The 27,795-nt window shown below is 33.8% G+C and overlaps 2 protein-coding genes and 1 pseudogene across 2 annotated transcripts; 1 reads left to right on the forward strand and 2 right to left on the reverse strand.

Moving 5' to 3' along the window:
- The first annotated feature begins 344 nt into the window (after positions 1 to 344).
- On the forward strand, positions 345 to 7,942 carry LOC148931172 (aspartic proteinase CDR1-like; annotated as a pseudogene).
- A 5,327-nt stretch (positions 7,943 to 13,269) lies between these two features.
- On the reverse strand, positions 13,270 to 15,292 carry LOC125216145 (transcription factor bHLH94-like). The gene is made up of 3 exons (XM_048117779.1): positions 14,941 to 15,292; positions 13,730 to 14,077; positions 13,270 to 13,595 (listed from the first exon to the last, which is right to left on the reverse strand). The coding sequence occupies exons 1-3, from the start codon at positions 15,271 to 15,273 to the stop codon at positions 13,506 to 13,508; spliced, it is 771 nt and encodes a 256-aa protein (XP_047973736.1). The 5' UTR covers positions 15,274 to 15,292; the 3' UTR covers positions 13,270 to 13,505.
- An 8,851-nt stretch (positions 15,293 to 24,143) lies between these two features.
- LOC125210185 (ENTH/ANTH/VHS superfamily protein) lies at positions 24,144 to 25,462 on the reverse strand. The gene has a single exon (XM_048109756.1). It carries the CDS (start codon positions 25,376 to 25,378, stop codon positions 24,332 to 24,334), a length of 1,047 nt encoding a protein of 348 aa, XP_047965713.1. The 5' UTR covers positions 25,379 to 25,462; the 3' UTR covers positions 24,144 to 24,331.
- Positions 25,463 to 27,795: the final 2,333 nt, after the last annotated feature.

Raw genomic sequence — 27,795 nt, forward strand, 5'->3', positions numbered from 1 at the left:
TTTGTGGTATTATTTTAAAATTGTTGGAGCATTTGTGTGGGGGTAATTTGGAAACATTTCTCTTGATACTTGATGTTGCTTCTCATAAGTTCCCCATGCATGATGTTGTTCTTACTCTACATGTTGTGCATGAAGGTATATGGATGCATTGCTCATATATTTTTGATCATTTCTTGAAATTGTTGGGACAATTGAGTGAGATCCCTTGTAATAAACTTGGTTTGTTGGTTGAGACACTTTCTTGCAAACTTAATGTGAATTATCATAAACCTCCTCTATATCCTGACCTAGAGTTTGTCAATTTATGGAAGAGAACTTCTTATTTGAGCAAGAATGGTGTGGTAATGATTGAAAATGATTGTTCGTTGCATGAGCGTGAGAATAAGATTTTTGTGCTCAGGCCTCTCTTGATAACTTTCCATTTTGCACCATATGAGGACCCTTTCTTGTATATGCCTTGTCTTGATGAGAATGCCAAATCTTTTGCGAAGATGTTGAAGGACATGGGTATAGATAATGTGGAAATGTTTGAGGGAAAAAGAGTCAAATTGTGTGAAGCTTGTGTCTGGCATAATACTTGTTTTCATTGCATGACAATCAAGCCGTTTAGTGGGGTTGGTATCTTTTATTGTCATTTTGTCAAAGACTATGCATCACATGGTTTTGTTTGGGACTTCAGTGCAAAAGATTGCCTGGGTATTTGTTTCAACATAGCTTATGTATTAGTTAAGCTTGTTAGAGTGTGTCCACCGTCGTGGTATGGTGACTTCTATTAGAGTCGTTAGTGGTCTTAATCTCAATCATCCTACATGGATATTTGATTTGATCTCGTGCTATTTTATAGGTGTACGGGATCCGGATTTGAGGGCAAATCCTTTCCAAGAAGGGGAGAATGATATGACCACGGGTGCTCGACGTCAAGGGTCCTCCCTTCGGCATGAACCATGGGTTGATTGGGGCCCAAGGATGAAAGAGAAGACATGCCAAGGATCCAATAAAGCTAGAGGGCCTCCCGAGGGTGCGAGGAATAGAGAAGACTCGGATTTGAGGACAAATCTTTTCCAAGAAGGGGAGGATGATACGATCATGGAGGCCGTGCGTCAAGGATTTCAGCTACAGCTGGATTCAACCGAAAACCGTCCTATCGAGATGATATCCGAAAGCTATGAAACTGCCACCATTGTCTTCGTCTTGGAAACGGCTTCGCGTGGGTATCTTGCACATCCCAATCGGAGTCCGTATGAGGGAGTTATGACGGTTTTACGGAAGTCGCGCAGAGAAGGCCGGGAGCTTCGGGAAAAACGCCCGGCCGGGCGTTTTTTACTGTGCAAAACGCCCGGGGACAGGGAAAACGCACGGGCCGGGCATTTTGGCATGTGAAAAACGCCCGACCGGGCGATTATGCCGATTTTTAGATTTTATGGGCCAACTTTCTATTTTTGGACCCATAGTATAAATACCTCTTGATGTCATTTCTTTTCCTTAGGTTTTTGCTGAATTATATGCTTGAGAGCTTTGTTTCCTCTTGGAGAGGGTTTCTATCCAATTCCTAGATTTAGGTTGCTTGAATCCATCAATTGCTAGTTCAAGCATGGGATTTCCATCAATTGCTAGTTCAAGCATGGATCAAGTAGAGGTATGCTTTGAGGTTTGTGGTTCCCTTGAAGATCTAGCCATGGATGCATGTTAGTATGTTGTAAGTGTCTTAGCTTGCCTCATCAATGACTATGTATCACAATTTCCACTATATCCAATGTTACTTCTTGTTTTGATCATCTTAGTTTCCTAAATTCTTGTTGGGTTGCCATTATTGATACAATAGAAAATCTACTTCACAAAAATATTAGCTCAATCACCTACAAATTGGGTAAATCCTTGGGAAATGGATCACAAAATACATGGATCCACATCATCGAAGAAAAAAAATCACCTAAACAACAGGTGCGTAGGAACGTTGTTAGAGCACATAGTACATACGAAAGCCCAATAATAAGAGCAAATTAAATTTGAAATCTAGAGCGAGGACTGGAATTAATACAAATTAAAATGAAAAGAAAACATTAAATGTGTCGCAATATGTACCAATTACCATCGTAAGAGCTTAGAGAAACATGATGATGTTCGCAATGGTGCATGCGCCGAGTCGGAGCAAGAAATTTTACGGTGGGGCCCAAACTACTATTAAAATTTATTGAGTATGTTCAATGTTAACGACACAAAAATAGCTTGGATGTGAGCAATATATAAAGCCACGCGTGAAAAGTGGATGATGAGAAAAATAATTACTGAATAAATTTTTTAGAGTATAGCACCAATTTTACTAATAATACCATATTTATTACATCAAAGAGTTATCTTCTATTCAATATATTTTGTAATAAGGGGCGTCACATTAAAATTGATTTTATTAATATCATATATTCCCTCCGTCCCACAAAGATTCTCTCATTTTTCCATTTCGGTCCCTTCCACAAAGTTTGTCTCATTTCACTTTTTACCATTTTTGGTAGTGGACCTCATATTCCACTAACTCATTCCTACTCACATTTTATTATAAAACTAATATATAAAAGCAGGACCCACATTTATTGTTAGTGGACCTCATATTCAACTCACTTTACATTACATTTCTTAAAACCCGTGCCCGGTCAAAGTGGGACAATCTTTATGGGACAGAGAGAGTAATATTTTAAATTCTTATGCAATCAAAAAATTATTGTCTATTCTTAAATTATAAAAATCATTTTTTATAATAAAAAGATTTATACTCCCTCCGTCCCATAAAAGTTGAGACAAAACTTTTGGGCACGGAGATTAAGAATTTATATTAAATAAATAGGAGAGATGAAAAAAGTAGGAAAGATAAGAGAGAGTAAAGTAAATGATGGAATAAAGTAAGAGTGATTAGATGTTTTGTCTTTTGTTAAAAAAGGAAATGACTCAACTTTGTTGGGACGGACTAAAAAGGAATACGACTCAACTTTTATGGGACGGAGGGAGTACAAAATTACTAGTAAAACAAAATCAATAGAAGTTTCTAATGTGAGAAAATCCATGAAATATAAACAAATATGAGAAAATAAAAAAAAAATTACTAATTTGAAAAGAAAAAATTAAGTAAATGAACTGCGAGACTAGCTTTAAAATCAATTTTACTAATATTATATATCTAATAAAATATAAATCTATAAAACATAAATAAATTCAAAATAGAAGGAACAAATTCCTAAATAATAGAATGCACCAAGAGGGGATCAAGCTCAGTACCTCATACACATGAGGCCGAAATTCATACCAACTGCACTAGCTCTTAACAAGTTCAAAATTGTATACATATAATATATATAGAAATTACGCAAACGGGTGAGGGACCCAAGGGGCTCCCTAGCCCCACCGTAGCTCCGCCAGTGGCGCCGATTGATCCTTAATGATTTTAGCTTTAGTTTTGGCGCTTGCCCCGACACATCGGCATATTAGGGAGTGGGAAACCATCCACGATAACTTTGACTGGGGAAGAGCACTATATGAATCAAACTATTGATCACTTTTCTCCCTACATAATTTCGATATCTATCTGTCTTCCAAATTGTTTAATTGTTGTGGTTGTTGACGCTTGAGATATAAAATGCGCTCAATTCTGATTGAAAAGATAATAATGTTTTGTTTTGTTTTTACTTAAGGTTTGTGTAAAGAAAATGGAAGAGAGATAAATGAGTCTAGGTGAATAGAAAAATTGTTTTGGGATTATTTTTTGTTTTTTATTTAATTATTTTTATTTTTAAGTTAGAATGATATTTACTCATTAATCGTCAAAATATGACTAACTGTCAATTTTTAGTGAAGCTGTTAATTATAGATTAAAACAAACTTATGCTCCCTCCGTCTCAGCATTTGAGACATTTTTATTTTGGCACGAGATTTTGAGGGGTATAACCAAATACTAACTAACTTTTGCTAATTAATCAACACATTATATTAAAAATATCAATACAATAATATGAGTATGTCAACACAAATTGTCTTCGTGTTGACATTTAAATATAAACATCAACACAAAAACAAAGTATGTCAATCTAAATTTCTGTAGACATACTTATGTAATTATATTTGATATTTTTATTAAAATGTGTTACTTATTTAATTAGCTAAGTTAGCAAATTAAACTTATTATTATAAGTGACACTTATATTCTAGTAATTTTGTTAATATTTCTTAAAATGTGCAAGTCAAAGTAGGATTATAAACTAGGGATGGAGGAAGTATAATTTTAATGAACAATTAAATATCCAAAATCTTGAAAATATTTTACAACTGAAAATATATATGTATTGCCCGACAATAATCTTCAAAAAGCCTTCAATATTTTATTACGAATATATACTGTCCAATTAAATACATTCTCCACGATATTAAATATATTAGAATTACAAATCATACAACCCTACGTACATCTCTAAGCTCTTTGTATGTATTATTATTAGAATTACAAATTTGTGACAGGCTGGCCCTTCTTCAATTGTTAATAGAGTGTGCAACACTTTCACTAATTCTATTTTGCTTTTATATGGAAATAAAAATACGTTTGGATAACTGCTTTCCTTTTTTTTTTTTTTTTTTTTGATAATATAAAGTTGTTATCTTCGACTAAAATGTAAAGCTTTTTTGCCAAATTCTATAAAAAAATCATAGGTCTTATCGGCTTATCCAATGTTATTTATCAATGTCTAAATGGCCTTATTTGTGGAGGAAAACTAAACAAATTTATTTCATCTTAGATATTGGTCTTATTAACTCGCTGAATCGCTGGCAATCGAAAAGAAAAAGAGTTTACCATATGACATAAAAATTCACAAATTTATTTGTTAAAAATATGAGTTTAACATTAAAATTACGTCGTATAAGTATGATCTACTGAGCAATGTGGCGCTTGAATTCTTTATTTTAAGGGCGTGTTTTATAGATGGGTTTAGGGTAGATTGGATTATTTAATCAACTTAAAACTAATGTTTTATAGTCTGGATTATTTTTTAAGAAGCCCGACGGGCCTTCCAAAATTATCCCGGCCCGACGCAAATAGTGCCCATTTTCACTGTTTGAGCTAGAGATATAGTCCAACAAAATTTGAGGGTTTATTTACTGTTTCTGCAGGATTTCCTTCATCGCTCTCGTTTCCATTCCCTTCCTTCTCTCTCTACGGGACTCCATCCTCTCTCTGCAACAATGCAACAAGCCATTCTGTATGCCATAGCCGCCGGCGATTTTGCCATGGATTTCGTCGTCCGGTAGCCGGCGATAATGGTGCCTCTATTCACAAACCTTCTATGCGCTCTCTCTCTCTCTATCTCCGAGCACCCTTCTCTGTCTAATTTCTGGCTCGTTCATGTCTCTCGCCAGTTACTCTCTTTGCACCATGACGGCCACCATTGTCGAAGTGGTAGTGGTGTCGCCCGAGATTTTTCAAAAATCGACATTGGCGAAGGGGATCTAAGTCGATTAGCACCACGGCCGCTGTCGATTTCTGGATTTAGGCATCAATTAGGGGTGATGAATTCAACCTCTTTGTTGTTTAGTTCAGTGGAATCGATTTCTCCACCGGCATTCTTCTTAATTTTGAACTCAAAATTCATCTTTGTTTAATTTGTGGAATCGATTCTATGTTTCATCCATTTTGGGATTCTTCAGTTTGGACTCAAATTTCATCTTTGTGTAATTTTTTGAATTTACTGGATCTGATTACTATGTTTCGTCCACTTTGAATCTTCTTCATTTCGGACTCATAATTCCAACTACATAATTTGGGATTCTTCGTTATTTGGGAATCAAAATTCATCTCAAACATATGCGAATGTGATACAATATCCTGATGAATTATTCAATCTATAAAACATCATCTTAAAATCTTTATCCATACACTATCCTACCTTTGGCCCGAAAATTTTATCCTAAGTTAACTATCATGTTATATCCTATCCACGTTATAAAACGGGTCCTAAGTAGATTAAAACGGGACAGTGATTTGAAAACTTGGTCCCAAACCTGAATATTTATGAGTGTACGTAACATGAAGGTAATAACGGCAAATTTCTCTTTCAAACTTAATTGATAACATAATTGCATTCGAAGCTCAACCTCACTAATTGTTCTTTGCACCAAGTAAGGAACAAAATCATACTTTGGTCATATTTTTTCAGTAATTCATTCAAGATTTGAAAGATTTTCCCTAATTAACCATGCATTTCATTTCTTCATGCAACGAACTAATGAATCATTGCAATAATTATTACTACCTTCATTCTCCAAATATTGACACACTTTGACCCGACACGGGTTTTAAGAAATGTAATGGAAAATGAGTTGAAAAAGTTGGTGGGATGTGAGTCCTATTTTTAAAGTATTAGTTTTATAATAAAATGAGAGTATGAATGAGTTAGTGGAATATGAGGTCCACTACAAAAAATAGTAAAAAGTGAAGTGTGTCAAACTTTCAGGGACGGTCCAAAATAGTAAACTGTGTCAAACTTTCAGGGATGGAGGTAGTATATTTAAAAAATATATATATATGCACATTTTAACCAAATATTTTCCTATAAATAGTGTTAATCACTCTTGCAATTCCATTATCACAAATTCTTTCAATTGCATTTACACAACACTCAAGTCCATGTCTGCATTTCTGCGCTCTCTTCTGATTTATTCCCTCTGCTTGACATACTAAGTTGAATCCTCTGGCAGCATCACCCTCGACTTCTTCCACCGCGACTCGATCCATTCGCCTTTGTACGACCCCTCCAACACGCGTTTCCAGCGCCTAAGAGACGAGGTCAACCGCTCCTTCTCAAGAAAATCCTCGTTGACGGCCTTGCATTCAACATCATCGATAGAGGCCATAGTCGCTCCGATCAGCCCTTCGAACTATGAGTACGTGATGAAGATAAATATCGGGACGCCCCCGGTCGAGCAGCTAGTTATCGCTGACATGGGAAGCGACCTAACATGGACCCAATGCAAACCGTGCACAGAGTGCTTCAACCAAACTCTCCCACTCTTCGACCCATCTCAGTCATCGTCTTACCGTCCGGTCCAGTGCGAGTCCCACCAATGCACCACACCCGAATTAAGACCGTCGTGCAGCAGCGACGAAAACGCGTTCCAATACGAGGTCTCTTACGGCGACGTTCATACGGCATAGGCGAACTTGCAATGGAAACCTTAACCTTCGATGGAGGCGTGTCCTTCCCTAACTTCGCCTTTGGCTGTGGCTTCAATAGCGGCGTCACTTTCAGCGACACCGCGTTGGGGATGGCCGGCCTTGGCGGCGGCCCGATCTCCATCATAAACCAGCTAAACAACTCCATAGGGGGCAAGTTCTCTTACTGCTTGACATTGCCAGATTCCAATGCCACCAGCAAGATCAGCTTCGGCAGCAGCCGGGCCTAAAGTCGTCTCCACACCACTAGTAAGGAAAGAACCAGACACATACTACTACCTCACATTGGAAGGACTCAGCGTTGGGATGGAGAGGATCGCCGCCAACGCTGAGTTGCTACCCTCGTTGGACTCCAACGAGGGAAACATGATCATTGACACAGGGACAACACTGTCGTTCGTCCCTGATGAGATGTACGACAGGGTGGACGCGATGCTCAATGGTGCGGTCAAGGGTGAGCGCGTAGAGGAAAGGCCGTTCAGGATGTGCTATAAGAAGGGGGATGGGTTCTGGTCACCAGCGATCACAGCTCATTTCAAGAATGCAGACTTGGTTTTGGAACAAGAGAGTATTTTTTTGGAGGTGGAGAAAGGGATTGTTTGTTTGACGCTGATGCCATCGGAGGGGTATTTGGGTATCTTTGGGAATTTGCATCAGGTGAATTATCGGATTGGGTATGATCTTGTCAAGGGACAAGTGAGCTTTCTGCCTACATATTGCACCAATCCACAATGAAATAGTAACTACAAAAATCTCGCGAAATAGTAGCGGAATTTAGCTGCGGATTAAAATCCGATACTGTCACTAGCGATCAGTAATGGAATGGCCGTTGCAAATTTTAGTAAGGCAATTAGTAGCGGATATTCAATAATTTTTGGCGATATAATAGTGCGCCATATATAGTGGCGGATTTAGTAACAGAACAACTCAACACTCAAATCTGTTGCTATTAAATAATTGTTTATTACAAAAACAAATTTATAAAAATAAATAAATTTAGCAATGTGTTCGTGTTCGCTTTTAAATAGTAGCAAAGATAATCCGTTACAAAATCTTATTTATAAACATAAAAAATGGAATATAGGAAAACAGTATTTATAGGAGACCAATCTATTACTAATCCATTGTTAGGGTTTAATGAGGTTATTAATTAATACAGTACTAAGTAATATTATTCGCTCCTCACGTATCACACACGATTACACTTAATATATAAATAATGATAAATAACTTTAGTAGCAAAATATATCTGCTGGAATTCTACTTTAATAAATTACTTTAATAAATTTCAGCTACTAATCATCTAGTATTAACAACGGATATATCTGTTGCTAAGTTTAATTATTTTTGTTTCTAATCTGATTTCAACATTTAGTAGCGTATTTACACTGTTGGAAATTCTTGGTATGATCAGTTAGGTTTACTTTCTTCCAATTATTGCTTTTGCACATTCCGTTTTGTTAGTTGAATTTGAAGAAAAATACTTCCTCCATCCCAACTTAAGTAATTGATTTCTTTTTGTCAGTTATTTTGGGCACATGATAATAAATAATTATAGTTGAGAGAAAGTAAAGTAAAAGAGAGAATAATATAGAAGATAGCTTCATCAACATTATTCTCTCTATTACTTTACTTTCTCTCCCCTTTAAGTATTTATTATCATTTTTTTCTCAAACACGTGACGAAAAGCAAGCAATCAACCATGCGATAGTATTTTCACGAATTAGGGAATAATTCCTTAGCATGAAATATGTGTTCTAGCATGCAATTTTTGTGTTTAACATGAGACTTATTAATCCTATAATTGGTCAAATAGATCTATATGTCTGATTTATTTATATTACAAGTCTTCAATTGTGCAAGGGGTACCAAAACCCTAACTTTATCATCCATGCTCTTAGTAGTGAGCCGACCCTTAACTATTCATGGGTCCCACACCAATTTTTTAAATTTATATTCCATCCCTTAAATATCCAAATATTATAGACAAATTAGGAGGCATTGGAGGGGGTGGAGCTTGGGGGCGTTTTGGCTTCGTTTGTCCTCGCCTTTGGCTATCTTTCGTTGCCTTCGTCTCAATTGGATAACGCCATGAACCAGCTCCGAACCCAGTCATACTAGAGTCGGAACCACCCAAATTAGCTCCAACGAGCTGGCCTACAACCCCGTCCTCGTCGTGATTGGCTTGTGATCTTGACCGTTTGGAGGTGGAGTGATGTGAATCCAGAAAGCGCCAAACCGAGAGAAGGAGAAGTAAAGACTCGACAAGGAGCCAAGTCAGAGCTGGGGTTTGTTTCTAGTGTTCTGCCTATCAAGATAACGTCCAAATTCTCTTATCCTACTACCATTATCTTTTTATGCAAAAGAGCTTCACTGGAGCACCTTGCATGCCTCAATCGGAGTCCGGATGGAAGAGATATGGCCGTTCTACGGAAACTGCATAGAGGCAGTGCAGAATCGGCGACTTGCTGAGTGGCAATTCTATGAGTAGCCGAGACCGATCAATTTTCCAGAACAGTTCTAGCAACCCAGCGACTGGCCAAGACGCCCGGGCGGGTTGTATTTGTGTTTTTCACCATTTTTGTGATATTTTTAGCCTCTGGTATAAATACTTGACTAGGGGTTGTGAGAAATCAGCTTTGAACATTGTAAAACTTCCAAGACTCCATTTGAGAGCATTCCACTTCATCTTTGAATATTTGTCCAAAATCCCTTATGGTTGCATTTTAATCTATTGTCGGGCTTAAATTGAATGTTAAAGTATACAATTCTAGTTCTTGTGTTGTTATTTTTGGGGAGCCATTAGATTCTTACTTTGGTAAAAGTTATCTTGAGTTGTCTTCATTATTTTGTAGAAGGTCCATAAGTTCCAAGCATCTATCTAAATCATAACACTTTTATCTTCTTCCTTTTCCACCATTTTTATTGTTTCAATTCTTGTTGGGTTATTTGGGTATTTGAAATATTTACAAGATCAAGTCCAAGGCAAACATATGTGTCTTGAATCCCTAAGATTTATATTATGGACCCCGAGGAGTATTAGGTGTCACCCGCCCAATTATCTAGATTTCGAACCTTCTTCCAAGTGGTGATATATTTGAAGGCTATGTGGATGTATTCTTAGAAGATAAGCATGGCCGAAGCCATAACGTTGGCTTCGCTCGATCCGCTACTGCTTCGCCTTATTTCATTGACACAGATGTCGCTGAACTTTTAGATATCTTTGCTTGCTCGTCTGAAATGATTGTGAAGCATCTTTAGCTTGAAGACAACAGTTCCATACGGCTAGGCCGCATTGTATCTTTCAGTGACCCGCTCCCAAAACCTCTTCGCGTTTTCATTAGTTCCCACAATCGGATCTTCCGAAGTGGCAACCCACAGTTCTAACAATTTATCCATCTCGCGACGGTTGCAGACATTGAACTCCGGAACATTGTCTGCTTGAGTGTTATTCTCTTGAAGTTGGGACAAAGACTGAGTCGGGATGTAGTTCAGCCTTGTGTCGACCATCCACCCGAATGGTGCGCTGGTATGCTGCATGTCTTCTCTGATTAATGTCGGTAGACAACAGGCCGCTATTTGCACATTTTGCGCGTCGTCGATCCTTGAGTACCCGATGTCGGGTAATCTGACATCGGCATGCTCCATTGGCTCCAGCTCTAGCTCGGGTTCGATAGTGGTTGATTGTCGAATATATTTGCACAATTGTTGATGAAAAATGTGGAGAGAAAATTAGAGAACAAAGACACAGATAACTCAGATAATGTAAAGAAGAAAGAGAAGAAAGTCAAAAGTGATATGGGCCTTTTACATAAATATATTAAGAAAATTAAAAGCGATATAAGCCTTATACATAACTAAATATATTTGGGCCATAATTTAAAACTTAACATGGGCCGCAAATTTACTGTCAATTAATTGGTTTAATGAACAATGCCGATTTGATTTTCCATCTCTAGCTATTTTGTTTAGAGATAATTATTAGTAATATTAATTCATTATTGCGTCTAGATTTTAGAAATAAAATAATTAGAACATATGAGGTTAATATAAATGGGGTTTCCCGAAAAATTTCGGTTATTTAGATTTGGGTTTAGTTGAATAAATTATTATTTTATCCTAGTTTTTATATAGAACTTAATCTGGTGGTAATAGGATTTACTTGTCGGCGACAGAACAATAGAATTGTAAATATTATAAATTGTAATAGATGTATAATAGTTGAAAAGTATAAAATATATAAGTACATAATTTGTTTTAAATAAAACATAATACTATATTATAGTACAATATATATATAATATAATGGCGAAATCATTATTTTGCTCATGATGATGAGCCCAAATCATTTTATAATGTGGGATACATGTTCCCAGCCGGATGGAGTATTACATATTTGCACTTTGAATAAATTTGGTACAATCGCAACACGAGAATAATAATCACAGGAATGTCTTCATAATTTTTCGCTGAAAACATTTTAAATCATAAAATTAAATATTAGTGGCAGAGTGATAATTCCAAAATATTCCAAAGCGCCAAGTTCGAAAATTTCCAGAAAAAGCCAAACAAGCTTGTCAAAACTCCGGCTAAATCGTTTATTAAATTAATTAAATCCCAATAATCAGTAATAGTTGGGACTGTTATTGTCACTGCCTTGATCCCACCAAGCACATTGCGAATTAAATATGCAAAATGTTTTAGAGACGTAACAGCATCGCCATAATGGGGATTAAATGGTAATTATACACTATAATTTTATTTTTAATTACCCTTACATTAAATGATGGATTAAAGACACCTATTTATGGACATAATTCTAACTTAGGCGTGTATTTTTGGCATCATAATCGTAGTAACCACAAATTTAAGATTAACAATTTTTTTCTCTCCCCTTTTTATTGCATCTATTTAATGACTTATCTTTAAAATTTTAAAATATTGTAATTTTATTAATTTTATATATTTGGTGCACATTTGTCTACAAATAAATAATGTTTATTAGCAAACAAATAACGATGGAATTTTCTTATTAAACTAGTCTTTTTAAATTTATATTTAAATGATGTAATATAAAAATAATTAGCTATATAAAGTATTAAAAATTTATTATCTATTTTTAATAAAATGTAGTAATAAGTAAGATTTACATAAAATATGGAAAAAAATTACTCTAATTGAATTGTAATTTTCAATATTGATAAACTTATTTATTTTGTCACTTTTGATTCACAAGATTCTTTATAAATATTAAGAGTTCTTAGTCCAATTCAATATTTATTTTCTTAGCTCAATTCAATATACTATCATGTGCTAACAGATAAAAATAAAATAAAATAAAATAATAATTAAAAAAATGCTTCATCATATAACTATATTATTTTATCATACAATTCAAATTTGAATAAGAAGAATATTTTATTTTTTTAGTATATTTTTTCATATTATATAAATGATATCATTGTTTTGTACTCCATTTTAAAATATTTGACAAAAATGAACAAGCTATGAAAGAATAATGCAAAAGAAAAAGGGAAAATTTAAACTTAAAATACCAAATAATTAAATAAAAATTTGTTTGAAAAAACACATAAGTTATCAAATTATTTTATAATTAAATATAATAATTTGGTTATATAGTGTATTAATTAATACTACTATAATAATATTTATAATCGAAAATTATGATTTTCTTAATTAAGTGTTACGTACATTACACTAAATTTTTTTGAAATACATTTATGACTTTGAACCATGATTCAAGTTTATCTCTAATTAATAAACATGCATTTAGGTATAGGTATTTAATTTGATTTAATTTTCCTAAACTAGATATATAGCCTTAATCTGATATTAGGATAAATTAGTTATAATATAAAATAAAATTATGGCAAAAAAACATAAGGGTGCTATGGCATAGAGACGTTATGTTTTTAAATCACTATTCATTAAATATTTGAATCCTTTAATAGAATAAGCCAACATTAGTAGTAATTATATATAGTTTGTAGATCTATATTAAATTAATCAAACATGTTCCCGGACAGGTTATAATTATCATATAAAAAAACAAAGGTTATAATTATCATATAATATAGTACAAAAATATTCCCACACAAAGTAACGTACACTTATATTTATTTAAAAGGTTAGTTGAACATAAATTTCTAAACTTTCATGCGAAAAAAGAGGCAGTGATTTGACCATACTTACTTTATTTAATTGGCCACTAGTTAAAATTCTTGGACTAGACTAACAATATGTCAAGGCAGTTTGTGTGGTAGGCTAGCTGTCTTAGTTACAAATTGCCTTCTTGAATCATTCCCAAAATATCATGCACAGTTGTGGCCATCTCATTTATTGTAGTAAGCTGACATTCAACCTCCACCTGAATTTAAACTACACATGATTAGATAAGACCAATTACAAAATTCAAACTATTGAGACATATAATCTTCTAATAGTTACTATATGTAATTATGTTCCTATAAATAATATAACAAGGAGAAAATTGTGGCGCACCTTAACACTGAAAGAGTAGAGCACGGTTTGATCAACGGTGGTTATGTTAAGATGGAGAATTGTGAGGCCTATTGACTGAAATGTGGAGACTAATTTAAGTAGTTGTTTTGGGTGTCTCTTTGTGGATACCTTGATGTTTGCATGGCAATCCGCCATCGTCACCTCGATGTCCGCGATGCCCGCCACCGCGTCCACAGCGGCGCTCGGACGAGTTGAGTATTGTGGGAAGGTGAAAAAATTGGAGAAGAGGTTTTGATTGGCCGGATTATTTGCTTCTAGGTTTTGTTGGAGTTGTTTGAGTTCCTTGACAAAATTTATTGCGCCTCCAACTATTGATGCTTGATCACCCTATACATACATGCATTCCAAAATAAAATCGAATTTGATATACATGCATTTCGAAATAAAATCGAATTTCATTACGTAGTACTCCTTCCGTCCCATTAAGTGGAGCATTTCATTTTTCGCACAGGGTTTTATATACTGTTGTTTTGTGAGTTAATAGACAGAGGATGAAGTAAGAGTGAGAAAAAGTAGACAAAGTGATGTTTCCATTTTAAGAAATGTGTTATTTAGGATAGAACATCCAAATAAGAATAATGTGTCACTTAGGGTGGGACGGAGCAAGTATAAATGAGTTTATAACCCTCTCCCCTTATAATTAAGGTCTTTTAAATTCGAACATGTACTCCTTTCGTCCGCCATTAAACGTCACACTGTGACTCAGCACGGATTTTAAGAAATGTAATAGAAAGGAGATTGAAAAAGTTAGTGGAATATGAGTTCTACTTTATATAATATACTTATTTATTGGTTTTATAATAAAATATGAAATAAATGAGTTAGTGGAATGTTTGGTCTATTACCAAAAGTAGTACTCCATCCGTCCCAAAATAAGTGACTTGTATTCCTTTTTGGGGTGTCCCATTATAAGTGACCTATTTTCATTTTTAGCAAAAAAGTATCTCTCTTATTTTATTTTCCACCTACTTTATTCTCTCTTCTCTCCTCTACTTTTCCCCCTCTCATACTTTACTCTCTCCACTTTAACTTATTTAAATATCATTCCTTAAATCTCGTGCCCAAAAGAAGTAGGTCACTTATCTTGGGACGGAGGGAGTAAAAAGTAAGTGTAACAAGTATTGACAGGACTGACCGAAGAGGAAACTAGTGACAAGTAATAGCGGAGAACAAGGGTGGAGGTAGCGTACCCTTTGCGTATAGGATGGGGGCATTATAGAGCGGAGGATGGCGAGGTAGTCGTTCATCTGTTTCCGGCGGTTCCTCTCCATCGCGATGTGAGTCATCCTCTGGCTCTCCATCTCCTCCTTATTCTTTGTGGACTTCACGCGCCGCCGCCTCTTCCCGGGAGGAGAAATGACAGCAGGAGAATCCCAATATCCCCCACTATTGGAGCCATAAATATGAAGATTTTGAGGGTTTGGTTTCTCTTCTTCAAAGGTGTGATGTGTGACATTGTAGCTGTAGTCTGTGTAGGCATAATGAAATGGATCTTGCTGAACAATAATCCCCTCTAGTGCCATCGCATGTGACCTAGCTAGAGTTGCATTTGAGATGTAGAAGCATCCTATGCGTTTTCAATGACTATATATAAAACGCCGGTGGCAAACCATAAGCGTGTGGACCTACGTGCCTAATTAACTACTCGGTGATTGTTATTTTTATTATCAAATAAACAAAAATTTTAAACGACATGTTAAGATGAACTCGAATCCGGGATATTTGGACTCAACTGCACTCTACTAATAATATGTCAACGCACACTTACATGAATGATTACTTTTAAAGCATGCGTCACAGTGGACTTAAACTGTGACCTTTGGCCTCTCGCACCAACAACATTACAACTAGACCAACACACACACTCACATAATTTGATGATTGCTTATTATGAAATAAATTTGTGATTAATTTATTTTGGAGCGGAAACATATTCGGTGCTAGTCGTGTAAATTTTATTATTAAGTCATTAAATTATTGAACTAGTTTTACATATTAATGTATAAGAGCAGACGTTATCGGTTCAAGTTATTAGAAAAATTGTCTTTTTGAAACAATATATGAGAAAACGTACCTTAAAATAAATCGCATATAATCGTAATTGATCCTCATTTATTTCTAGTTCTTATTCTTCAGTTGGAATACTAAAATTCTAGCCTGTTATGCTTAAAAAACAATGTATTGCATTTTATTTTTGTAAATAAATGAAGATGCAAAAAGAGGGAGCTAGCTAGAGTCGAAGTCGGTCAGTAAAATATGTGGCTGTGTTACTTGTGTGTGAAAGAATCATGTGACATAACAAAGAGACAAAGACACACAAATCTGCAAAACCTATTGTTTGTACTACTACTTGTTAAAGACCAATTGCATTTTCTAAAGACTTTGTCTGAGTATGATTTTTTTACTAACCGGTAACAAATAACATCAAAAACATACGTTAATATTAATCGGTTGATATTATGTTGATAATTGTGATTGAGTGGTTATTGAACTGTTTTCTATGATAAAATGAAATTTCACATTTGTTTGAAAGGAAATAATTAATATAAGCAAAATTAATTAATTAATATTTGCAATTAATTTGTTGAATATTTCAGATCTTTTAATGGTTCGATATAAACTTTTAAGCGATTATAGAAATTGACGCACAATACATGTAACTTTTTATTCATACTAATTTAAGAGGTGCATGATTAATTCTCTTTGTTCTTTTTTTCTTTTCATTTAATTACATTTATACTTATATTATCTCTTTTAAGTTCCTTCATTTTAATATAATAAACTTATAACTAACTATAATTGAAATTCAATTCTAAATCTTTTAATAGTCGCTGCAAATTATTGTGAAAAGCACTCTGATGATGACTAATATAAATAAAAAAACTGAAAGTGGCGATTTTTAGAGGTCTATTTGGTGATTTAGGTCAACATTTAGCTTCCAAATTGTAATATTAGAATTTTTTTCCCCTTCCTTGTCTTAACCTTTTTCGTGCTTCATCTAGAATTACATTCAATCTCTCGTTGAAATCTACTAGAACCTTTACATCAAATTATTGATGGATTAAGTTAATTCATTACTCGCTTTGATCATGAATTGATCAAGTTTAAACTTGTTTCGCCATCTTATCATTAAAATATACTCAAATATACTGATCTATGTATCGACACAAATAGTTAGCGGATATAATTGTGGAAGCATTAGTATAAATTACAAAATATAATTATCAACAGACAAGTTTTGACAAATTGGTTTATTCTATAATGAGCAATTCCGTTGATTGCGGGCTAAATATTCTCTTCTCAATTCTCCCGTTTTAAATTCTTTTTTCTTTTTTATATACTCCCTCCATCCGGCATTAAGAGTCCCGTTGACTTTTCTGCACTCGTTTTATAAAAATGATAATAAATAGTTAAAGTAGAGAATTGGTAAAGTAAGAGAGAAAATAATGTAGAGAATTCCTAATGGCGGAGGGAGTAGTAGTCTTGAAAAGAAAGCGAGTCTCAATTGACGTCGTGTTGACGTTATTTGTCATTTGTTAACAATCAAATCTTGAAATCTAATTCTTAAAATCTAATTATACTGATCATATTTTAAAGTTTGTACAATATATAGAGTTTGCATTTGATTTTTTGCATTTGATTACATCCCGTTTTAAGTAATACACAGAACACACATTTTTTGACAATACAATCAATTCATATGTATGAAAATTTGAAATTTCCAGCATGTATCAACGTGCATGATGGGCCTATATATTGTGGATCATACAGTAAAAGTCCTACAGTATAGTAAATAAGAGTCGATAATATGTCTCACTATTGTTTTTGTAATCTATCTATAATTAGTTATTACAAAGAAATATGGTTGTAATATATTATAAAGTTTATAACAAGCATATTATTGTGTAATTAAACAGAAGTGTAATGTGTAAATAGAAAAGTATAGTTCATATATAGTGAAAAAGTTCCAATATTTACTAAAGTAAAATATATACTCCACTTCTGTTTCAATGAATATACCAGTTTCATTCCATTCACATATAATGACTTTGATCTGCATTTGCATTTGAAATTGATAATTTACTAATTTTAGAGCACTAGGGTCCACAAAAATACATCATCATAAGATAAATATTCGACTTAAAGTATTTTAATATAAATTAACTAATTTAAAGTTCCATTTACCTATACATAGTACGTGCAATAATTATTGGCATTTGGCAACATGTTACATGTGGACAAATGTTAGATCACATGAAAACGTTTTGTTAACTTATTGTTGTTCTATAATTGATATACATACACGGAAATGACGCAAATGAAAGGAAATAAATTTGTTTTGAATAAAACATGCATGTATCAGTTCAGAAAACATCAGCTTTTGTGTTAAAAAAAAATAGTGCATTTGTTAAAATTGTGTGCTGAAATTAAAACCGTAAGTCTAGCGCCTTCGGTCTTTAAATTCTGTGAATATATCGAATCCATCTGGTTTTGTCTTTTCTTCAGATTGTCATAGAAAAATTACAAGACACAAGACAAAACAATTTAAGTTGTGGTTTGTGACAATATATGAATTATCACTTCACTTTGCATTATGTGGTCTCTAGATTTTAAAAATATCTTGATTGATATCTGAACTTTGATGTAATTATGTTTTTAGTCATTTATTTTTAATTAATTAATATTTATAAATTGTTTTTAGTGTAAAACATAAAAAAAGTTCAAACCTTTTTGAAAGAGATATTCAAACAACCTTTCGGTTACGGTTTCACGATGTAAAGATTACGTATATATATTCAATATCCAATACATAAAAGCATTAAAAATAGATATTGGGAATTGACTAATTAGGTTGGTCACATTCTCTTACAAGAAGTAGTGATTTGGGCTCTATCTCTTCTATGGTGTGTGATCAAATACTCACTAAGTTATAATAATAACAAATACTCTATCCGTCCACAAACAATAGATCTATTGTTGTTCGACACGGTTTTTAATGTAGAATTGGTAAAGTAAGAGAGATGGGGAGAAAAAGTAGGTAAAGTAAGAGAGATAGGGAGAAAAAGTAAGTAAAGTATGAGAGAAGGAAGAAAAAGTAGGAAAAGTATGAGAGATAAACTTTCCATTTTTAGAAACTGATCTATTTTTTGTGGACGTCCCAAAATGACAAAAGTGATCTATTTTTTGTGGACGGAGGAGGGAGTAACTAATATCAATTGTGTATGTTAAAAATATCAACATAAAGACATAAATTTATCAATCTTCTTGTGTTGATAAACTTATGTCTTTGTATTGATATAATTATGTCTTTGTGTTGATAATTTTAATACACAGAATTGAAAATTATTAGTTATTACTTTAAATTAGTTAGCACACTAACGCAACCCCTCTCTTCGCATATTTTTCAAATAATTTCACTTATGATCTCTAATTACGCGCGTATTATATATTATATCAAGATTGAGTACATTCGTGATTTTTTAATTAATAGTATATGATCAAATATCAATTTAAAACAGAAATGATATTGGTCTATATTTAGGGTACCTAAAATGATATTTGTCTATATTTTTGGGTACCAAAAGTGACTTACAAAAGTACACAAAGCCCTCTATGGCTAGAGGGTATTTGGTTTGAAAACATTTTTAAAAAGTTCAAAATGATAAATGGGATTACATGAAAGTCCAAGGATTAATCAAGATTTTTGTAAGGTCCAGATACCGCAGAGGTACAAACAGCAAAGTCCAGAGATTAAGAGACAATTTTTGTAGTTGAATCTTTTTATTAAAGATCTCCAACACTTTAAAGAACAAATTGAGCTTAACCAAAATAAATAAAAGGCCCAAACATTCTCAATTATCCTCTTAAAAATTGACGCAAAAGAATTTGAGACCCAACATCTTAATTAAACTGGCCCAAAAAGGAGCCCAAAACCCACTAAAATTGTGCCCAAGCAAGAAGACACCAAATCTGATTTTTGAAAAGAGAGGAGACTCAGGAAAGCCTCCATTAAATCGAAGCAATTCGCAAATCAAGGAAGAGATGTGCATTTATACGTACCATTTTTTTTTTGGATTGGGATCCGTGCAAAATGCCACAGCAGGGGATGTTGTGTAGATCTTCACCATTCATTGCTGAAAAAAAAAAACATAACTATGTAAAATTAATAAATGGTGTGGATCTGTACAACATCCCCTGCTGACTGCTGTGGCATTTTGCACAGCAGGGGATCCCAATCCTTTTATTATTATGTTAGACAATCATTAACTTGTACTCCTTCTATTTTTTTAAAAGTAGCAACTATCGTTCTTTAAAAATAGAAACTTTATAATCTTTCTATTTTAGGACATGGAACTCATAATCTACTAACTCTACTTTCACTACTTTTTCTCTTCATCTCTTTTACTTTACTCAATTTTCTTTTCCTCTCTCTTATTTTATCAATTTTTTTTCACTTACTTTACCAATTATGTATTAAAATCCGTGTCATTTCAAATGTTTCTATTTTTTAATCCGAAGGTAGTAGTACATAAAAAATAATTCCTATGAATTTTACTTTTAAAGGCACATCCTATTGGGTTGGATTTTGAATAAATTTATAATGACTTTGTAAAAATAGAGTAATAAAATTAAATGCAAGCAACTTAAGGTTGACAATTTTTGGAACGATGCGATAACCTGACAGATATCGTTGTACGAAATTAATTGGTTTCTATCAACGTTTATTGGATTCGTGTTCTTATTGGGTGGACCCATTAAGAACACGAAAGTTTTCATGTCGGAATCGGAACCGTTAAGAAATAATATTATAATAATATTAGCTTTTATTATTTTAAAATTTAAGTTAGTGGAACAATCAAGCAACCGAATTCTAAAGAAAAATCATTATCGAGTGTCCAAGACCATGCATATTGGTGGATAGAACTGCTAGGCGAATTACCCATTCAGTGACTTTGGCACTGGACGTTACCAAAACGGGTACTATCGGGTCGTTCCATATCATATACTAATATTACCGAAAATATTGTTAAAATACTTTTTCGAGAAGGTTTTATCAAAAACGTTAGAAAACATCGAGAAAAAAACAAAAAAAAAAGATTGTTTTAAATGAGACAGATGAATACTTATGGTAGAGAAAATGCGTTGAACCGATGTTCAAGCACGGTGCTGAAATAACCCATTCCATACTCCCAGGAAAAGCTCGAACGATAATTCATCATTTCATATTATCTGGATCTAAAGAACCAGTCAAGATATGGGAAGAGGATCAAGTTGGCCCTTGCGAACAGCTTGGTGCCCTATCTCCCTTCAACCTTTTGAGGGAAATGCGGGTTCGCAAAGTGAGTGGATTGCAAATTTTGATTTATGAAGCTTGAATTTGTTAATACTTAAATTACTTATCGTGTCATGTTGACCCAAGATAGTTCGTGTCTGTTCGGGTTTGAGGGTAGCAGGTCAGGTTTGTGTTCGAATTTGAGATTTCTTAACAGGTCGTGTTTATGTTCATTCTTATAGATCGAGTTATTAACAGGTTAGACCCAATATAACGACCCAACTTGCATGATTTTACCATCCTAAAGTAACTCATGTCATGTTACCCATCTTCAAATTTAGTTGGATAACATTGCGGGCTTCTTAAATTCTTAATCCAATCAAGCCCAAATTCAGTAATACTCCTAACCCAATCTCTGTGTGCAACATGTATAAAATATATAAAATGTGTTCCACCTTAATATTAAGTTAATAAATATGATAATAAATACCTATATCCTGTTAATAAGTATGATAATAAATACCTATATGGATATGAAAAATAAGTTTGATTATGTAATCTCATGCAATTTCAAAGAAAGATTACTGTCGAACTTAACATGAGTCGCAATTTGCAAATGTCTACAAGCATACGTCTAAAATTGCCGATTTAGCCTCGCATACAAAGAATACACGGTATACTACTATAATTTACGACTATTTTATGTTTTACAATTCATTTGAGTAGATTACCTATTTTCCTTTGTTTCTCCCAATTAAGATGATTGACTCATGCTAAATTTGTAATCAATATGTCACCCACAAGTGTATGGGGTATGTAGCACGTGGCAAGTTGAAATTACTGATCCTCGAAGAATAAATGTCGGCTTGAGTACCACGATGCAACTTTGAACACTATCTAGACTAATAGAAGGGGTTTTTGGTTTTCCTTAACTAAGATCAAAGAACAAGTAAGTAAATTAAGACAATTAACTAAGAAAAACAAGTAAAATGATGGTTTTCACTCAAATTGTGAAGGTAGGGATATGGATCCGTTGGTATGGATCACGGGTGTTCACCTAGGGATCATGCTCATCTATTGGGTGTCATGTGTGGCTAGGAAAGTCAGGATAATTGGCTAGACCCCCTCTCCGGTGCATCTAACTCGTTGGTCGGCCTCTAATGTCGGAGTCTCCTCCCTACAAGTCAAGGCCGACTCCTAAGACCTACGGACCCAAGCCCTCTCTCTAGCTATGCATCTCTCGATCACATAAAACACACGTAGATGTTGATTATTTAATAATCTAATCAAGCATCTCTCAATGACAATAATTAGAACAAGACATATCCAATTGATAGTTAAGCAATTAGATAATGAATAAGCCCAATAACCAACAAGACCAACATAAAAGAGATAGATAAGCACAAATCAAGGTTTAACCCATGGATTCCATACAAACTTCACCAATATTCCTAATAAAGACTTAGCTACTCATAATGGAAGCTAAAACAAAAATAAATACAAAAGCAACAAAGGAAAACATGAGGAAAATGGAAAATAGAACTCCCTAAGGTGGAATTGATGTTGGGGAGAGTCTTCTTCTTCAATCTCTTGAAGATGGAAGCCTTCTTGCCTTCAATCCTCTTGAATCTCTCGATTTCTCTTTTGATTTTGCACTGGGGAAAGTTAGGGCTTGAATATGTGAGAGCCCTTTTATACTCGGAGTGAAAAATGGACAAAAATAAGTATCAGTGTAAAACGCCGTATCAAGACTGTCCACCATTCTAGCCGATTCCTTGTTGTTCGCCAATCAAATGACGAGGATCGTATCACTTCCAGGCTTCAGCAAATTATAGAACGATTCCTCTTTCAGTTTCTTACAACATCATTCATTTTGCACGTATTAGTATCCGAAATTGTGACATTAATTCGAAACCTAAAATTAATTGAGATTCTTTGAAATTAATGTCTAAATTGTACTCAAATTCGTCGAGTTGAGTTGAGAATTAGGCATAACAAGTAAAATAAAATAATCCTCAGAAACCAAATTAGTCTGCGCATACTTTTCTCTTTTCTAAACGTGTGATTTAGTCGAACACGATTGTTAATTTAGTCCTTACATTCAAATTATAAATCAAGGTTTCAACCCTTGTAACGTCATTCATAGATTCTTGAATTCACAAATTCTAGTAACTTTTTTAATGTATAATCGTATTTTTATTAATCAGACTACGAAGAAATGGATTTACGGCGACCCTATTTAATGGGATGCCACGACGTGTCATTTTATTTGGTAAATTAGCTTTAAAAATGTCTACTTAAGTAATAGTACTATGTATACAAAATAGTTGTTTATTGTGTTTTGGGTCAATTGGGTTAATATAATAAATTTGATATCAACATCAATTTTTGTATGTATACCAAGACTTATAAACCATGAATATGAACTAAAAATGTTGTGGAGAGGAATGTCACGTACTTTTTACCTTCGAATGAGGAAATTAAGGGAAATCCAAGATGTTATCCAAAATCACAGATATTGACTTTCACTAATGTGAAAATATAAATTAATGGTACAAGTTTGGACTATCAATTTTCAATTCAAAATTTGATTAATTCGTCTAACAATTGCAAGGGAAAATAAATTAAACTGATGAAGCTAAAAATTCATACTGTTAAATTTTGAAAATGTGATTAGTTCGTAAACTATTATGAATAATTCAAATTTAAATAGTAAAGCTTTTTTTCATTTGATTAGATAGAATTTATGGCACCGAAAACCCATGCATGCACCCCCAAAACAAGTTGCTTTCTTCATTAATTTTGCTATACCTCAATACAACTAACACGAAAATGATGGGATACCAACATAGAATTAGTTTATTTTGAGAAAACAAAATTAATAAAAACAAGAGAATATTTTATTACCAAAAAAAAACAAGAGAATATGATTGCTAATCGCTAGTGGATTTCATATGAATTAGCACAACTAAAATCTAAAAATTGAAAACACAAAATGCAACAAGAGAATATTTTATTACCAAAAAAACACAAGAGAATATGATTGCTATAATTGCTAGTGGATTTCATTATTTTCATATCAATTAACATAACTAAAATCTTAAAATTGAAAACACAAAATGCAACAAGGTGAAATTATTCTAATTCGATCACAAAAACTGATGTTTAGTTAATGTTATACACACAAAAAAGACAGAAGAATTTACAAAATAGAAAATACTTAATTTATCATACTCTAAAATCACTCACCTATACTATACAATTATCCTATACTGTAAAATTTTCTCAAGAAAAAAAAATAAAAATATTCAAATTGATTTATCCAAAGCCAAATAACCAGAAAAGCCGTTCACACTAAACCTCCCCGACTTAAACTTCTTCATAGAATCAACCCCAATCAAAACTCGCTCCTCAAACCGAGCCGACTCAGTCCCACTCTCCCGAGTTCGCCAAGTGAGAAATTTCCCACCTTCTTTATTCACCATCTCTATCCGATCCTTCAACTCCTGAACCAGGCTCCACATCATCTCGATCGAAGGCTTCTCCACTGAATACAAATCCGATAACCTCTCCCTGCAATTCTGCAGCCTCTTCAATCCGCAAACGACCACGACCGAGTCTCCGAAACTCAGTGAGTCGACTCGCTCGCCCAACTCGGTGAGTCGCAGCAGCAACTCGTTCACGGAGGAAATATAGTCGTTGAGGAAGAGAGCGGTTATCTCCTTCACGATTACGCCGCCGCCTTCTTCCTCGGTGAAATTATCGGGAGATCTGGAGATCTCTTCGATTAGTAGGCTCAGCGAATCGATCTCCTTGATTAAATCGAGATTCAGTAGCGACGAAATTCGATTTTCCTGATTGAATCGAATTGAGCTGGAGAGGAAATATCCTAAAATTCGAGATGTGGAGAGGAGGGTTTCGAGGAATCTGGCGTACCAGCGGACCCAGGCGGAGAGGTGCCAGGCGGCGGCGTCGCGGAAATCGGAGAGATTGAGGTGATTGCGGCCGCCGGAGGAGGGGAAGACGGAGAGCTGGTCCTGGAGGATGAAGGGGCCGCGGCGGAGGATGTGGTGGAAGACGAGGAGGCATTTGAGGGCGACGATTGAGCTGCCGGTGCGGTGGAGGCGGAGCATGAGGGCGGCGATGATGGGGGAGGCGGCGGAGCGGGAGGATTCGCCGGAGAGGAGGAGCGCGGAGACGTGGCGGTCGTCGGCGGCGGCGGGAGGGGCGTGGGAGGTGGCGCGGAGGACGGCGAGGCGGATCGGGGCGGTGGAGAGGAGAGCGGCTTTGGAGAGGGAGGCTTTGTCTTTGATGATTCCGATCACTTCTCTCAGAGTTAGGATTTTTCTTCCCATTGGAAAGAGGAGAAGATGATGATGTGTATTTTTACTATCAATTTCTGTTTTATTTTATTATGTTGTTTAATTTTGTGATGTTATGCTTGTATATATAGTTGATTAACTTGAATGAGTCTAAGATATAAGTATGGTTACCTTTTCTGATAATTTTATATATTAACACCTACAATGTTAATGAATTAACATTAAGTTTTATTATTATGATAAGTTTTGGGTCTCTATTGGAGATTTTAGAACTGGTAATTTTTGATGTGACGCGTATAATACGAATACGTAAAAAATCTAATTTTTGACATGGCGCGTATAATACGAATACGTATAAAGCGATTACCGTATAAATTCAATAATACTATTGTTTCATTTTTGGGAAGAACGAAATCTCATAATGAAAATTGAAAATCATACCATATAATTTAATTAACATGTTGTTTTCACTGGCGTTGAGAAAATTCGCCTGTGGAAGTGATGATAATGATATTAGTAATATTCAATCGTCCATATTGGTACCATGGCCTCACACATAATATTCTGCTATCTTGATTTCTCTAAAGTGTTTATAATGATATAAAAGACATGTGTATCAAAATCATTAACATACTATAATAGAGTATAATATATAAAAGTAAATTATATCGTAATCGTAATATATATAGAAATAGTATAATTAAGAAATATAATTTGAAAGTTTGCATATATATGAATTACCTTAGTTACGAAAAGTATTTATATATTTGACATGGATTATACATAGATTAAGTTTATTAATAAATACAAGATATAAATTTCGATCATCAAAACTATATTTGTAAGTGCATTAATAAAATTATGTCTATAATAATTTATCATATATAGGCGCCTATGGACACCTATATCCAATAACCAATGAAGTGTAAAAAAATTGATCTATAACTCAAGGTCGTTACCCATCTGAAAACAATAATTTTCGCAAAATAGATGGTATATATATTTACAAGAATTAATTTTATGCTTTAGTCCTAACGCAATACGTAAAAATCTATGTCATGAAAAAGAGGAGAAATTATTCGAAGTTGGATTTGCTTGATAGTAAACTTGGTGAAAATGTTACTAACAGATTACAACTAAATAAAAATAAGAGTCAAAGGTTATATCGTCGATGTAATCATGTAATTGCATGGAAATTATAACATAAATTTATGTAAGCCAAATATAAATATTGCACCATGTATTTGTCAAATATAGACTTAAAAATAGGTATACCAATGTCATTACATTGTAAAATAGTTTATGATAAGAAAATGATTAGAACACTTTCTTTACTCTTCAACGGCCAAGAAATTTATCTAAAGAAGGCAAAGAAGAGACATAATAATTGAACGCAACTTTTACATATTCTCTTTCTCGGGCTTCAAATATACACATCTTTTGATACGTTACAACGGTCAACTTAAATTTATGAATTTAACATTTTACGAATATAATCACTCGATATTTTCATATATATATATATATATATATTCAGAAATAAAATTATTGTAATACATTTCTTGTTGGATGAAATTGTAACACTCGCGTAGACTTTGGGTAGAAATTATAATTAAAATAATCAATTAAAGGAGTAATGTCCACCTAATAACAATAATAGGAGTACTTGTACTAATTAAGATTTGCAATTTGTTCTTAGAAAACGTCAACTTGCAACAAAAAATGCATTAGATTATTCAACGAAATCATGACGATCGCGCAAAGAAACAAACTATAATTAATTTAACTGAATCCATTCTAGTAACTCTTTCTCTTTTTTAATTTGTCTCAATAAAAATAATTAATTTTAAAAATGAAAATATATTTTTCTCTATTTTATTATTTCTACTACTTAGTTATCTCATCAACTAATACAAATAACATAACTACATAAAATTTTGTGCAGCCCAAAAATGTGTTAATGTATACCACACAATAAGTGGGTCTAAACTATTGGGCAGCTTTGTCCTTGAAGTGGAACATTAATAAAGCCTTAATTTCAGCTATGGTTTTTTTAATAGAGTCCTACTATATAATATACCACGAGCAATATAGTTAAGTATTCCACTAGCTATGGTATATACCACTAGTATATGGGTTCAATAATATTTTAGAATGGCCAATAATGATGTTCCATTAGAGTATAAGACGACTCAAATCTAATTGACTAATTCTATATTGGTACATACCAGTCATATCAGTAATTCTCCTTTTGTATGGTTTGCTGGTTAAATATACCGAGAACATTTTTTTTGTCTACGAATATTTTTAAAGTATCAATGGTTCGTAATATTTCGGAAATATCTTATAAGATCCACTAACTTTAATAAAATATTGAATTACTTTTTTACTATTTAAAATTTTTATGGATAAGATACCTTCAAGACCATGAAAATATTTTAATCTATTTA

This window comes from Salvia hispanica, chromosome 3 (assembly GCF_029641045.1).
Source record: "Salvia hispanica isolate PSC_SH4W2 chromosome 3, Shi_PSC_v1, whole genome shotgun sequence".
NCBI lineage: Eukaryota > Viridiplantae > Streptophyta > Magnoliopsida > Lamiales > Lamiaceae > Salvia > Salvia hispanica.

Excerpts from the sequence above, each read along its gene's own strand:
- LOC125216145 (XM_048117779.1), bottom strand. The coding sequence starts at position 15,273 with ATGGCACTAGAGGGGATTATTGTTCAGCAAGATCCATTTCATTATGCC. Across the intron at positions 14,078-14,940 it reads CCCCATCCTATACGCAAAGG|GGTGATCAAGCATCAATAGT; the intron begins GTACGCTACCTC and ends ATGTATGTATAG. Across the intron at positions 13,596-13,729 it reads TCTACTCTTTCAGTGTTAAG|GTGGAGGTTGAATGTCAGCT; the intron begins GTGCGCCACAAT and ends GTTTAAATTCAG.
- LOC125210185 (XM_048109756.1), bottom strand. The coding sequence starts at position 25,378 with ATGGGAAGAAAAATCCTAACTCTGAGAGAAGTGATCGGAATCATCAAA.